General features: G+C 42.8%; 2 protein-coding genes across 2 annotated transcripts; one reads left to right on the top strand and one right to left on the bottom strand.

The window, feature by feature from the left end:
• Positions 1-1,686: 1,686 nt before the first annotated feature.
• LOC106564402 (gastrula zinc finger protein XlCGF17.1-like) lies at positions 1,687-10,196 on the top strand. Its single transcript, XM_045692068.1, has 2 exons — positions 1,687-1,732; positions 8,704-10,196. Exons 1-2 carry the CDS (start codon positions 1,687-1,689, stop codon positions 9,669-9,671), a joined length of 1,014 nt encoding a protein of 337 aa, XP_045548024.1. The 3' UTR covers positions 9,672-10,196.
• An 809-nt stretch (positions 10,197-11,005) lies between these two features.
• LOC106564414 (centromere protein O-like) lies at positions 11,006-11,710 on the bottom strand. Its single transcript, XM_014130504.1, has one exon. The coding sequence runs from the start codon at positions 11,600-11,602 to the stop codon at positions 11,006-11,008; it is 597 nt and encodes a 198-aa protein (XP_013985979.1). The 5' UTR covers positions 11,603-11,710.
• Between the last annotated feature and the right edge of the window lie 609 nt (positions 11,711-12,319).

Below are 12,319 nucleotides of genomic sequence, written 5' to 3'. Positions count from 1 at the left end.
GGGAAATTAGGCAAGGGTCCGGGTTTAATATAACACCAGGTGCAGATGAAGACAGGATGAGCCCAAAGTGGCTTATGGTGCCCCCCAATCTAGATGGGAGGGGTGGAACCAAGCATTCTGGGTATTAGCTATATAAACTGTGCGTTGTCTGTAAAGGGTAGGCTCTCAGACTAACAGTCAGTTAAGACTGTTGGGCTGACGGTTTCATTATTGCAATAATTAATCAATGTTAAATAAAGATTATTGTTTGAAGAAATTACCAAGTCTCTCGAAGTACTGAATTTCCACAACACGACCCACTTGAATCAAAATGCAACACTCCAAAATGTAGCTAGCTGTTTTCTACAAGTTGTCCTCTAACCAGTGATATACACATTATTCCCAGATTCCGTGTGTTTTTTTAGCTGTTAATTTTAACAGGACGTGCAACCTCATCTCCCCCCTCTCATGCAAATGATTTTAGCATGATATCGATGAGTGATGACAAATAAGTGTTGCGTTCCTTTGTTTAGCGACCCCTACATTTAAATACATCACTCCAAAATGTAGCTGACCGTCTTCTGCAGGTTGTCCTCTAACCTGTGAGGTAAAAGATATCTCCCATTTCCATGTGTTTTTTTTAGTTGTGTTAGTTTCAACAGCACGTACAACCTGATTTCCTCCCCCCCCCCCCAATTGATATCAGTGATTTGGTGCTTGAGCCGTTTATATGATTACTATTGTGGCAGATGTTTGCATACATAGCACATTTTCTGTTTAGGTTTTTAATATATCACAAACTGTATCTGCATATTGGTTATTGATTTGAACACGTTAAAACTGTGTTTTGACATTGGGGCTATCCCACCTACCAAAATGTAATTGAAAAGACGTTGTAAATAAGACTATGCCCGACTTCCAATATAAGTTCGGTTTAAGTTGAAAGTTGAAAAGAAAACAACTTACTTCCGATGTACTTGAAGCTTATACACATGGACGCAGTGTAATAAATTTGTCTAATTTGATTCATAATTTTTATAATCACTCCAGTATTTATTTACAAGATTCAAGTGCTAATTGTCTTTATTTCACATTTGCTTTTGATATTTCATATTTACATTTCATGTAACATTTAGTAATCTAAATTATTTATGCAATCAACCGACAATTTTCAATATATCACAAACTGTTTCTGCATATTGGTTATTGATTTAGACACGTTAAAACTGTGTTTTGACATTGGGCTATCCCACCTAGCAAAATGTCATTAAAAAGCCGTTGAAAATAAGACTATGCAACCAAATATTTCATATTTACAATTCATGTAACATTTAGTAATCATAATTATTTATGCAACTAACTGACCATTTTTGGATACAATTATATTGACATTAACACTGCTTTTAGAATATCAGGGTTCATTCTCAGATGTGCCAACCCAAATGTACTAGAGCATGACATTGGGGACTGGGCCCCGATCCAACAACATGCCTATCGAGTGAACCCTGAAAAGAGAGAGAAGCTCTGCAGTGAGGTGGAAAGTTACTTCGGAAATTCCAGGAGTTTCCTCTTGAAATCACACGTCCGTGGTAAGGACAACTTGGTTGCTGATTGTCTCAGGGGTGGGCATTCAACAAGTTTTGCATTTAGCCAGTGCGTTGCCATGGATCAAAATGTATTTTGACTGCATGTTTTTCTGTATTGGAGATGTGTTTTTGGGCTCGTTCCAAGAGGGTGAGAGTTCTAGAAGCTGGTGAGTTTAAGGAAGATGAGAGTTCTAGAAGTAGTGGGGGAAAAAATTATAGTTTTTTTCTTGTTTTTAATTGTTGACAGCCAGTAGACGCCATGTTTATATTGGTGAAGGTGAAGCATTGTAGATTATAATGTGTAATTGAAGTTGTCTGTTGGTGGTAAGCATTCTCTTAGGGGGGAAGGTGTTACAGTCTTTGGTTTTTCCATTTATGTTTTGATGTGGACACCAAGGAACTTGAAACTCTCGACTCGCTCCACTACAGCCCCGTTGATGTTAATGGGGGCCTGTTCGGCCCTCCTTTTCCTGTAGTCCACGATCATCTCCTCTGTCTTGCTCACGTTGAGGGAGAGGTAGTTGTCCTGGCACCTGACCTCAGGGAAAGGTTTAAAATGTCAGTGAAGACACTTGCCAGTTGGTCCGCGCATGCTCTGGGTACACGCCCTGGTAATCCGTCTGTCCCCGCGGCGTTGTAAATGTTGACCTGTTTAAAGGTCTTGCTCACATCGGCTACGGAGAGTGTGATCACACAGTCGTCCAAAACAGCTGGTGCTCTCAATCGTGCTTCAGAGTTGCTTGCCTCAAAGCGAGCATAAAAGGCATTTAGCTCGTCTGGCAGCTCGTCTCCACATTTTCTTCACGTGAATGACAGGGATTTGGGCCTGGTCTCCTGAAAGCAGTATATACTTCGCGTCAGACTCGTTAAAGAAAAAATATTTGTCGTGTTCGAGGTGACTAATCGTTGTTCTGATGTCCAGAAGCTCTACCATGCTAACGGGTTCCCACTAGATAACACAATCACACGCTGCATGAGGTGTGGCTAACATTAACAATCTTGAGCTAGATACCAAGCTAGCATACAAACTCGGTAGCACAGAGTAGATTCTCCAGATGACGTTGAGAAATAGTGCATTAGTAGTTTAGAAGATATCCGGAAATAAGTAATGAAGCAAAAACATAACTGTTTGTACTTATAGGTAACCAGATAGTAACTGAGTTGTAGTCACGAAGTCTTTAACCACACTGTGTTCTTACACTGGTGAGTAAAATCTCATGCTTCCTACCCTTTAACTTTCAGTCAAATAATTTAAATATACATTTTACTCAACTGCGTTACCCACTCCAGTCAGCAGATGACGATGTGCGATTTTAAGGCAATGCTGCTAGTGTGACGTATAATCTAGTGGACGGAACGCTTCTTTCAACAGCAACAACAGTCAGCCACCCGGTAGCTTGCTAGACAAAATTGCCGAACCAATAAAGCTCTTTAGATGCTTTAGTGTATATTAGCCACTGTGTTTTAAACCCACTTCTGTCGTCTAATTAGTTATCTGATTTAATTTCATATTTACGGTTTTGTTGTTAATAGTCAGCTAGCGGGCTGGTTAAGTTAGCATTAGCCTAGCTAGCTAACATTCCCGACCATGAGCTCACTAAGCTACTCTACTCCTGCTAAAGAAGAGGCGGTCTGCTGGACGGAGAAAGAGGGTCTGTGGCTAAACGTTGTCGAGGAAGAGGAGGATGTCACAATACAAAAACAAGTAGAGGTCGAGGCTGTTACAGTGAAAGAAGAAGAGAAAGATGTTACAGTTAAAGAAGAGGAAGACTCGTTCAGAGTGAAAGAGGAGGAGGGGGAGATGACTGTCACATTGGATGAAGAGGAGGAAACTGGACATCTGGGCTCAGTTTCCCAAAGGCATGTTAAAGCATCCAATGGTTCTAACGATGAACGGGCCCTGATTAACACTAGTAAGTACTGTCTTAAATACAGAGGCATAAACTCTGCAGTTGTTGAACTGATGTGTGGTGTTAAAGGGGAAATATGTGTAACAGTGTAGGTTCCGTCCCTCTCTTCGCCCCAACCCGGGCTCGAACCAGGGACCCTTGCACACATCAACAACTGACACCCCACGAAGCATCGTTACCCATCGCGCCACAAAAGCCGCGGCCCTTGCAACGCAAGGGGAAACCCTACTTCAAGTCTCAGAGTGAGTGATGTCACTGATTGAAACTTTATTAGCGCGCACCACCGCTAACTAACTAGCCATTTCACATCGGTTACACTCACCCCCCCTTTGACCTCCTCCTTTTCCGCAGCAACCAATGATCCGGGTCAACAGCATCAATGTAACAGTGTAGGTTCCGTCCCTCTCTTCGCCCCAACCTGGGCTCGAACCAGGGACCCTTGCACACATCAACAACTGACACCCCACGAAGCATCGTTACCCATCGCGCCACAAAAGCCGCGGCCTTTGCAACGCAAGGGGAAACCCTACTTCAAGTCTCAGAGCGAGTGACGTCACTGATTGAAACGCTATTAGCGACACCACCGCTAACTAACTAGCCATTTCACATCGGTTACATATGCAATAGCTACATCCATATTTAGACTTTTTAAATGTGTTTATTTATAGCCATTGTTTCTTGAAGAATATAGCACATGCTTCATGAGCTTAGTTCAACTGTTGTACCCCATCAGATCCCCAAATATTTTTTTTTTACTCCAATGTTCAGAAACAATGTAAATAAACACTGTATAGCATCAACATGGTTAAAACTATAATGTTTATCATGGATAGTCAGTCCTTGCTTCCGTAGGTCTGTCTATGAATTTGAGATTAGTTACATTTCTCCAGCCCCATCCATCTTCTTTCTACCCAAACAGTGGTGGAATTACAGCTTTGTTATTGTTTGAACTGCAGATTGGTTGGTTGATTGTGTGGCTTTTTTAAAGGGGCAACCCAGTATTTAAACAGCAACAAAATGTCAGCCCTGAGACTTGGTTTGGTAAACAGCTGAGGGATGGGGGATGGAGAAATGTAACCACTCTCACATTCATAGAGAAAATTATTGTAGCAACCGTAACCCAAAACCTAGCGACCTCGTCAAGAAGTTCAGACATCTTGGCATAACAGTTATAAGGTGTTGGCTTGACAGTCGCTGGACCTGAGTCCAGCTCAGGGCTACCTCCTGAATTGACAACACTATGAATACAAGGACTAGCCATCCATAAGGTCAAAATGGTAGTTTTAACCAGATTTCAAGGCTATACAGTGCTTGTTTCTCAAACAGTGGCGTTATACGAGCTTATGTTTTGGTTTCTGGTGGGGTAATACAGTTGAAACATTTGAGGCGTTTATATGTTATATTCTTCAAGGATCAATGGTTATACAGTAAATGGGTCTTTCTATACCTGCCAGTGTACATTTCCTGTGGGGGTCAAATTGTTAGAGCTGTTGATAAGTCATTAGCTGTTTTAGAGTACTCATACTAACTCTACTATTTGTGATGTGAATTGAGTATATAGTATGCTTATTGGTCATAGTATGATGTAGTTAGTATGCCAAAAGTTCCCGGATGACGTATACACGCAGTACTTTAGGGCCCATAATGCAATTCTTCCGGAAATGGGTGTGGCTTCACATTGTTTTAAGATTTGAAGAAAATGGCGGAAAATATGCAGCCGAGAGCCGATACAAATTCATTGCTTTAACTGATTATGACAAATGTTGAGCAATGTAATAAAGTAATGGCTTTTCAAATAAGTTACCTTACACGTTATTGTGGCTGACAATTTGTTAGCATGTTATTACCGGTATGTTAACTAGCTACGTAACGTTAGTTGGCTACATATACATCAAACTTGCCAGTATATGAACTATAATCTAACTAACTACCCAACGTTTATTGACTTGATTATTCCCTGTCATTCTTAGCTTAGCTAAACGGTATAGTCGTTTTGCGTTATCAATGGACATTCGGGTGCTTTCATAAATTCGCTCTGGCTATCTACTCCGATTTCAGAGCACTCGTCTGAGTGTACCAAATAAAATAACATTTTATTGGTCACATACACATGGCTAGCAGATGTTAATGCGAGCATAGCGAAATGCTTGTGCTTCTAGTTCCGACCATGCAGTAATATCTAACAAGTAATCTAACAATTTCACAACAACTACCTAATACACACAAGTGTAAAAGAATTAATAAGAATATGTACATATAAATATATGGATGAGTGATGGCCGAACGGCATAGGCAAGATGCAGTAGATGGTATAAAGTACAGTATATACATATGAGATGAGTAATGTAGGGTATGTAAACATTACATAAAGTGGCATTGTTTAAAGTGACTAGTGATACATTTATCACATCCAATTTTTAATGATTAAAGTGGCTAGAGATTTGAGTCAGTATGTTGACAGCAGCCACTCAATGTTAGTTATGGCTGTTTAACAGTCTGATGGCCTTGAGACAGAAGCTGTTTTTCAGTCTCTCGGTCCCAGCTTGATGCACCTGTGCTGACCTCGCCTTCTGGATGATAGTGGGGTGAACAGGCAGTGGCTCCGGTGGTTGTTATCCTTGATGATCTTTTTGGCCTTCCTGTGACATCAGGTGGTGTAGGTTCCTGGAGCGCAGGTAGTTTGCCCCCGGTGATGCGTTGTGCAGACCTCACTACCCTCTGGAGAGCCTTGCGGTTGTGGGCGGAGCAGTTGCCGTACCAGGTGGTGATACAGCCCGGCAGGATGCTCTCGATTGTGCATCTGTAAAAGTTTGTGAGTGTTTTTGGTGACAAGCCGAATTTCTTCAGCCTCCGGAGGTTGAAGAGGCGATGTTGCGCCTTCTTCACCATGCTGTCTGTGTGGGTGGACCATTTCAGTTTGTCCGTGATGTGTACGCAGAGTAACTTATAACTTTCCACCTTCTCCACTACTGTCCCGTCGATGTGTATGGGGGAGGGTGCTCTGTGCTGTTTCCTGAAGTCCACGATCATCTCCTTTGTTTTGTTGACGTTGAGTGTGAGGTTATTTTCCTGACACCACACTCCGAGGGCCCTCACCTCCTCCCTGTAGGCCGTCTCGTCGTTGTTGGTAATCAAGCCCACCACTGTAGTGTCTTCTGCAAACTTGATGATTGAGTTGGAGGCGTGCATGGCCACGCAGTCATAGGTGAACAGGGAATACAGGAGAGTGCTGAGAACGCACCCTTGTGGGGCCCCAGTGTTGAGGATCAGCGGGGTGGAGATGTTGTTTCCTACCCTCACCACCTGGGGGCTGCCCGTCAGAAAGTCCAGGACCCAGTTGCATAGGGCGGGGTTGAGACCCAGGGTCTCGAGCTTAATGACGAGTTTGGAGGGTACTATGGTGTTGAATGCTGAGCTGTAGTCGATGAACTGCATTCTTACATAGGTATTCCTCTTGTCCAGATGGGTTAGGGCAGTGTGATTGCAATTGCATCGTCTGTGGACCTATTGGGTCGGTAAGCAAATTGGAGTGGGTCTAGGGTGTCAGGTAGGGTGGAGGTGATATGATCCTTTGCTAGTCTCTCAAAGCACTTCATGATGACGGAAGTGAGTGCTACGGGGCGATTGTCGTTTAGCTCAGTTACCTTAGCTTTCTTGGGAAAAGGAACAATGGTGGCCCTCTTGAAGCATGTGGGAACAGCAGACTGGGATTGATTGAATGTGTCCGTAAACACACCAGCCAGCTGGTCTGCACATGCTCTGAGGACGTGGCTAGGGATGCCGTCTGGGCCGGCAGCCTTGCGAGGGTTAACACGTTTAAATGTTTTACTCACGTTGGCTGCGGTGGAGAGTCCGCAGGTTTTGGTAGCGGGCCATGTCGGTGGCACTGTATTGTTCTCAAATCGAGCAAAGAAGTTGTTTAGTTTGTCTGGGAGCAAGACATCTTGGTCCGCGACGGGGCTGGTTTTCTTTTTGTAGTCCGTGATTGACTATAGGCCCTGCCACATACCTCTGGTGTCTGAGCCGTTGAATTGCGACTCTACTTTGTCTCTATACTGACGCTTAGCTTGTTTGATTGCCTTGCGGAGGGAATAGCTACACTGTTTGTATTCGGTCATGTTTCCGGTCGCCTTGCCCTGATTAAAAGCAGTGGTTCGCACTTTCAGTTTTGTGCGAATGCTGCCATCAATCCATGGTTTCTGGTTGGGGAAGGTTTTAATAGTTGCCGTGGGTACAACATCACCGATATTCTTCTGTATTTGGGTGTGGCTTCACATTGTTTTCAGATTTGAAGAAAATGGCAGAAAATATATATATTTTTTTCACCTTTATTTAACCAGGTAGGCTAGTTGAGAACAAGTTGTCATTTACAACTGCGACCTGGCCAAGATAAAGCAAAGCAGTTCGACACATACAACAACACAGAGTTACACATGGAATAAACAAACATACAGTCAATAATACAGTAGAAAAAGTCTATATACAGTGTGTGCAAATGAGGTAGGACAAGGGAGGTAAGGCAATAAATAGACTATGGTGGCGAAGTAATTACATTATAGCAATTAAACACTGGAATGGTAGATGTGCAGAAGATGAATGTGCAAGTAGAGATACTGGGGTGCAAAGGAGCAAGATAAATAAATACAGTATGGGGATGAGGTAGTTGGATGGGCTATTTACAGATGGGCTATGTACAGGTGCAGTGATCTGTTAGCTGCTCTGACAGCTGGTGCTTAAAGCTAGTGAGGGAGATATGAGTCTCCAGCTTCAGTGATTTTTGCAGATCATTCCAGTCATTGGCAGCAGAGATCTGGAATGAAAGGCGGCCAAAGGAAGAATTGGCTTTGGGGGTAACCAGTGAGATATACCTGCTGGAGCGCGTGCTACGGGTGGGTGCTGCTATGGTGACTAGCGTGTTGAGATAAGGCGGGCTTTACCTAGCAGAGACTTGTAGATGACCTGGAGCCAGTCTGCCACACTGCTTAGAGTTTCAACAACATGAATAACTTATTTCTAGCCTACAATCACCGATGTTACTACTAATGTGAAAACAAGACAAAATATGACTTTTCTTGCTCATTTTAAGACAATTGTCAAATAATTTTAACATTCATTACAGACGTCAATTGTTGTACAACATCATGGCTACTCTGTTGGCATGACCTTTTACAATGGATTTCCGCTGTTGTGGGCCTTTAACCATCTGTCTGACTTTCTTGTTCACACAGGAGAGAGACGTGACTACCAACAACATGATGCTGACAAGGCAGCGAAGAGTCTCTCCACGTTAGAACACCTCAAGAAACACCCGCGGAGATCCACAGGGAAGAGAACTCACTGCTGCTCTGACTGTGGGAAGAGATTCACCTCCTCAGCAGGCATTAAAATTCATCAGAGAATCCACACAGGAGAGAAATCTTTTAGCTGTACTCAATGTGGGAAGAGTTTTACTCGGTCAACCAGCCTGATATCACACCAGAGAACACACACAGGAGAGAAATCTTTTAGCTGCTCTGACTGTGGAAAAAGTTTTGTTTTCTCAGGACAATTAAAATCACACCAGAGAACACACACAGGAGAGAAACCCTATAGCTGTGATGAATGTGGGAAGAGTTTTGTTTCATCTGGCCTTCTGACTGTACACCAGAGAATACACACAGGAGAGAAATTGTATAGCTGTACTCAATGTGGGAAGAGTTTTACTCATTCAACCAGCCTGATATCACACCAGAGAACACACACAGGAGAGAAACCGTATAGTTGTGATGAATGTGGGAAGATTTTTACTACGTCTAGCCATCTGAAGATACACCAGAGAACACACACAGGAGAGAAATCTTATAGCTGTGATCAATGTGGGAAGAGTTTTGTTCAATCTGGCAATCTGACAGTACACCAGAGAACACACACAGGAGAGAAGTCTTTTAGCTGTGATCAATGTGGGAAGAGTTTTGTTACATCTAGCGTTCTGACAGTACACCAGAGAACACACACAGGAGAGAAACCTTATAGCTGTAATCAATGTGGGAAGAGTTTTGTTTCATCTAGCGGCCTGACAGTACACCAGAGAACACACACAGGAGAGAAACCTTATAGCTGTGATCAATGTGGGAAGAGTTTTGTTCAATCTGGCAATCTGACAGTACACCAGAGAACACACACAGGAGAGAAATCTCATAGCTGTGACCAGAGATAATCTGATAAAAGATCTCTGATCAAATATCAGAAAATACATGGAGTTGTGATAAGTGAAATAAATGATTATAAGTAAATGAATAAAGAATCCACTCTGAAACGTATCTAATTAGTTGTTGATGTAGCATGTATAATGAATAATTAAAGTACTGACTGTAAGTCCCATAAAGGTCTTTGTAGAGGCTGGAGAGGGAGAGAAAAGTGTGTGTGTGTATTAGAGGACCTAAGAGAACAGTAGACATTTGTTCTACCTGACCTAGCAACTTTGAGAGGCTTTGGAGGAAATATGGGAGTAGCCTTCAAGGTTCTCCTAATCTCGGGGGAAAGGAACAGGCAGTGCTGGATAGTGATTAACAGTGGTGGGAAGTCAAGGGAGAGATACTGTTCACCTACTGTATGTGTGTGCGTAGGTTATGTACTTTTGGTGTGGAGGTGTGCGTAAGTGGAGAGAGAGCATAAAATTAACTTCTTTGTTAATGTTGGGCAGAACGTTCTCTGAATAAACTGTACGAACCTTTTGCAGAAACCAGAGTCCTTGCCTAATTATTACCCCATTGTCTTACAAACCTTGGGAATTAGTCAAGGCTTATTGATTGTTAATTATTATCATTGGGATAGAATAATTCCTTTGACAGCTTGGTCCTTTTCGAGCCGGATCTCAAAATCTGCTTCTGTCGGTCCAGGGAGACACCGAAACCGTGCACGGGCGAATTAAATATCCATAGATTAAAGACCTGGCCCCTTGCTGAGGGTTCTTTACAGGCCCGTGGCAAACTGGTATGCGACAGAGGCGGTGACGAGATTCTACCAACATTGAAACCTCAGCTGCAAATAACAAGGTCAGTGCGCTTTATTCATTGTTTTGGGGGATAGCACCTGTATGATTACATTAAAGGATGAATGAGTGATGCACCTGTATATTGGCATTAGATGATGAATACACCTGTATGTCTGCATTACATGATGAAATGAGTGATACACCTGTATGTTGGCATTAAATTATGAAACGCAAAAGCGATTGATGTGAGAGTGAAAGGCGGGAGCAATTAAAGGATTTTAATTACATTTTAGTCCTTTAGCAGACGCTCTTATCCAGAGCGACTTACAGTAGTGAATGCATACATTTCATGCATTTTCTTTATTTAATTTTTTTGTACTGGCCCCCCGTGGGAATCGAACCCACAACCCTGGTGTTGCACACAGCATGCTCTACCAACTGAGCCACAGGGAAGACTGACAATGAAATTAGTATAAAAAGATATGTTAAATAAATGAAATACATTGACATAAACAATTATTCAGTCATGAGCGTATTTACAGCATACTGTGATCAGATTAAGCGATATTGCCATTCTTCTTCATGGTCACCAAGGCTGTGTGTAATGGAGTCCCCAGGAGTAGGGCTTGGTTCTTCTTCCATTGTGGAGAACTCACCAGCGCAGTGTCTTCAGACTCTATGTTAACCCGGGTGGGCAGGCGTGTGTGGTCAGCATACTGCAGTGTACACAGTGTAGCCTCAGCCTTCTCTCCTGGTATAGTGAACATCAGCACCAGTATAGTGCAGAGAGCATTACTTTCCGCCACCTGAACAGAGCTATGGATCTCCTTGGTGAGGTGTAGCTGCTGCTTGCGGCCAGCGTAGGCATTGAGATACTGGCTGAGGGTGTCCAGGAAGTCCCTGATGTCTGTCTGCATGTTGCCCTGCGTAACAAGCCTCTCCAAGGGGATGAACGGAGGGATGTTATGCCGGCAGATCCTCAGATTAGATCCCAGATCTATCTCCAGGTTATATGTCTCAAGGTAGACGCCTTCGTATGCAGTGGCCAACGAGACACACACTCCTTTACCTTTACGAGTCTGGAGGACATCATACCCACCTATAAGATGGTGAGCATGAAGCAGGTCCTTCAGTTGTGTGTGTCTGGCCATCATCAGCAGAAGTTGTGAGTTATCTGAGCCATCTTCCAGGTCATCAACATCCTCATTCCTCTCATATGGAACATCTGTTCAGTCCAGTAGAGTTCTCATCTTCTGGAGAGACGTATTATATATATATATATTAATGTACTCTGGGTGTTAGACGCTGAAATCTACGGAGGTTATAGCTGGTGACCTATCTTCATAAGTTTGCATAGAGAAAAATGTTTTAAAGGCAACCAAGTATTCTGTGAAAATGGAAGACAGGAATTAGTTGTAAATTCAAAAATGTCGAAACAGGGTCCGTAATGACCCTGTGCAACTGTGGCCACTGCATAGAACTAAACTAGCGCTTATGGTGAGACCTGAAAACGTAGAAAAGGGTCAACAGACGTAAGGGGAAATTCGTTAGAAGGGGATAGTCAGATCTTTAGGGGGGTGTCCATTTAGGTCTGATTATCCATTGAAGAAGGGAAACCTAATATAGCGGAGTGAGATACGGGATATTAAAGTCAACATTTACAAGGAGTAACAGATAAATAGGCCGTTAACTAGGGCCTTATGACCCCTGGAAAATAGCTTATAGTTACATACGTATGCGACCTAATGTTCGATCAACAGACACCTCTATAGAAAAAGTTTAGAGAGAGATAGAATAATTATTCTAGGATAATTGTTCGCGTGTGAGATGAATATGTTGTTCAGTCAACAGTCGCGAGAAAAGACAGGTAT

Source organism: Salmo salar, chromosome ssa12 (genome assembly GCF_905237065.1).
Source record: "Salmo salar chromosome ssa12, Ssal_v3.1, whole genome shotgun sequence".
NCBI classification, from domain to species: Eukaryota; Metazoa; Chordata; class Actinopteri; order Salmoniformes; family Salmonidae; genus Salmo; species Salmo salar.
Note: the sequence above shows the minus strand (reverse complement) of the source record. Positions and strands in the feature narration are given on the sequence as shown.

Coding starts and splice junctions, on each gene's coding strand:
- LOC106564402 (XM_045692068.1), top strand. CDS start 1,687: ATGTGTTTTTGGGCTCGTTCCAAGAGGGTGAGAGTTCTAGAAGCTG. Junction 1,733..8,703: donor GGTGAGAGTTCTAGAAGCTG/GTGAGTTTAAGG, acceptor TTGTTCACACAG/GAGAGAGACGTGACTACCAA.
- LOC106564414 (XM_014130504.1), bottom strand. CDS start 11,602: ATGATGGCCAGACACACACAACTGAAGGACCTGCTTCATGCTCACCAT.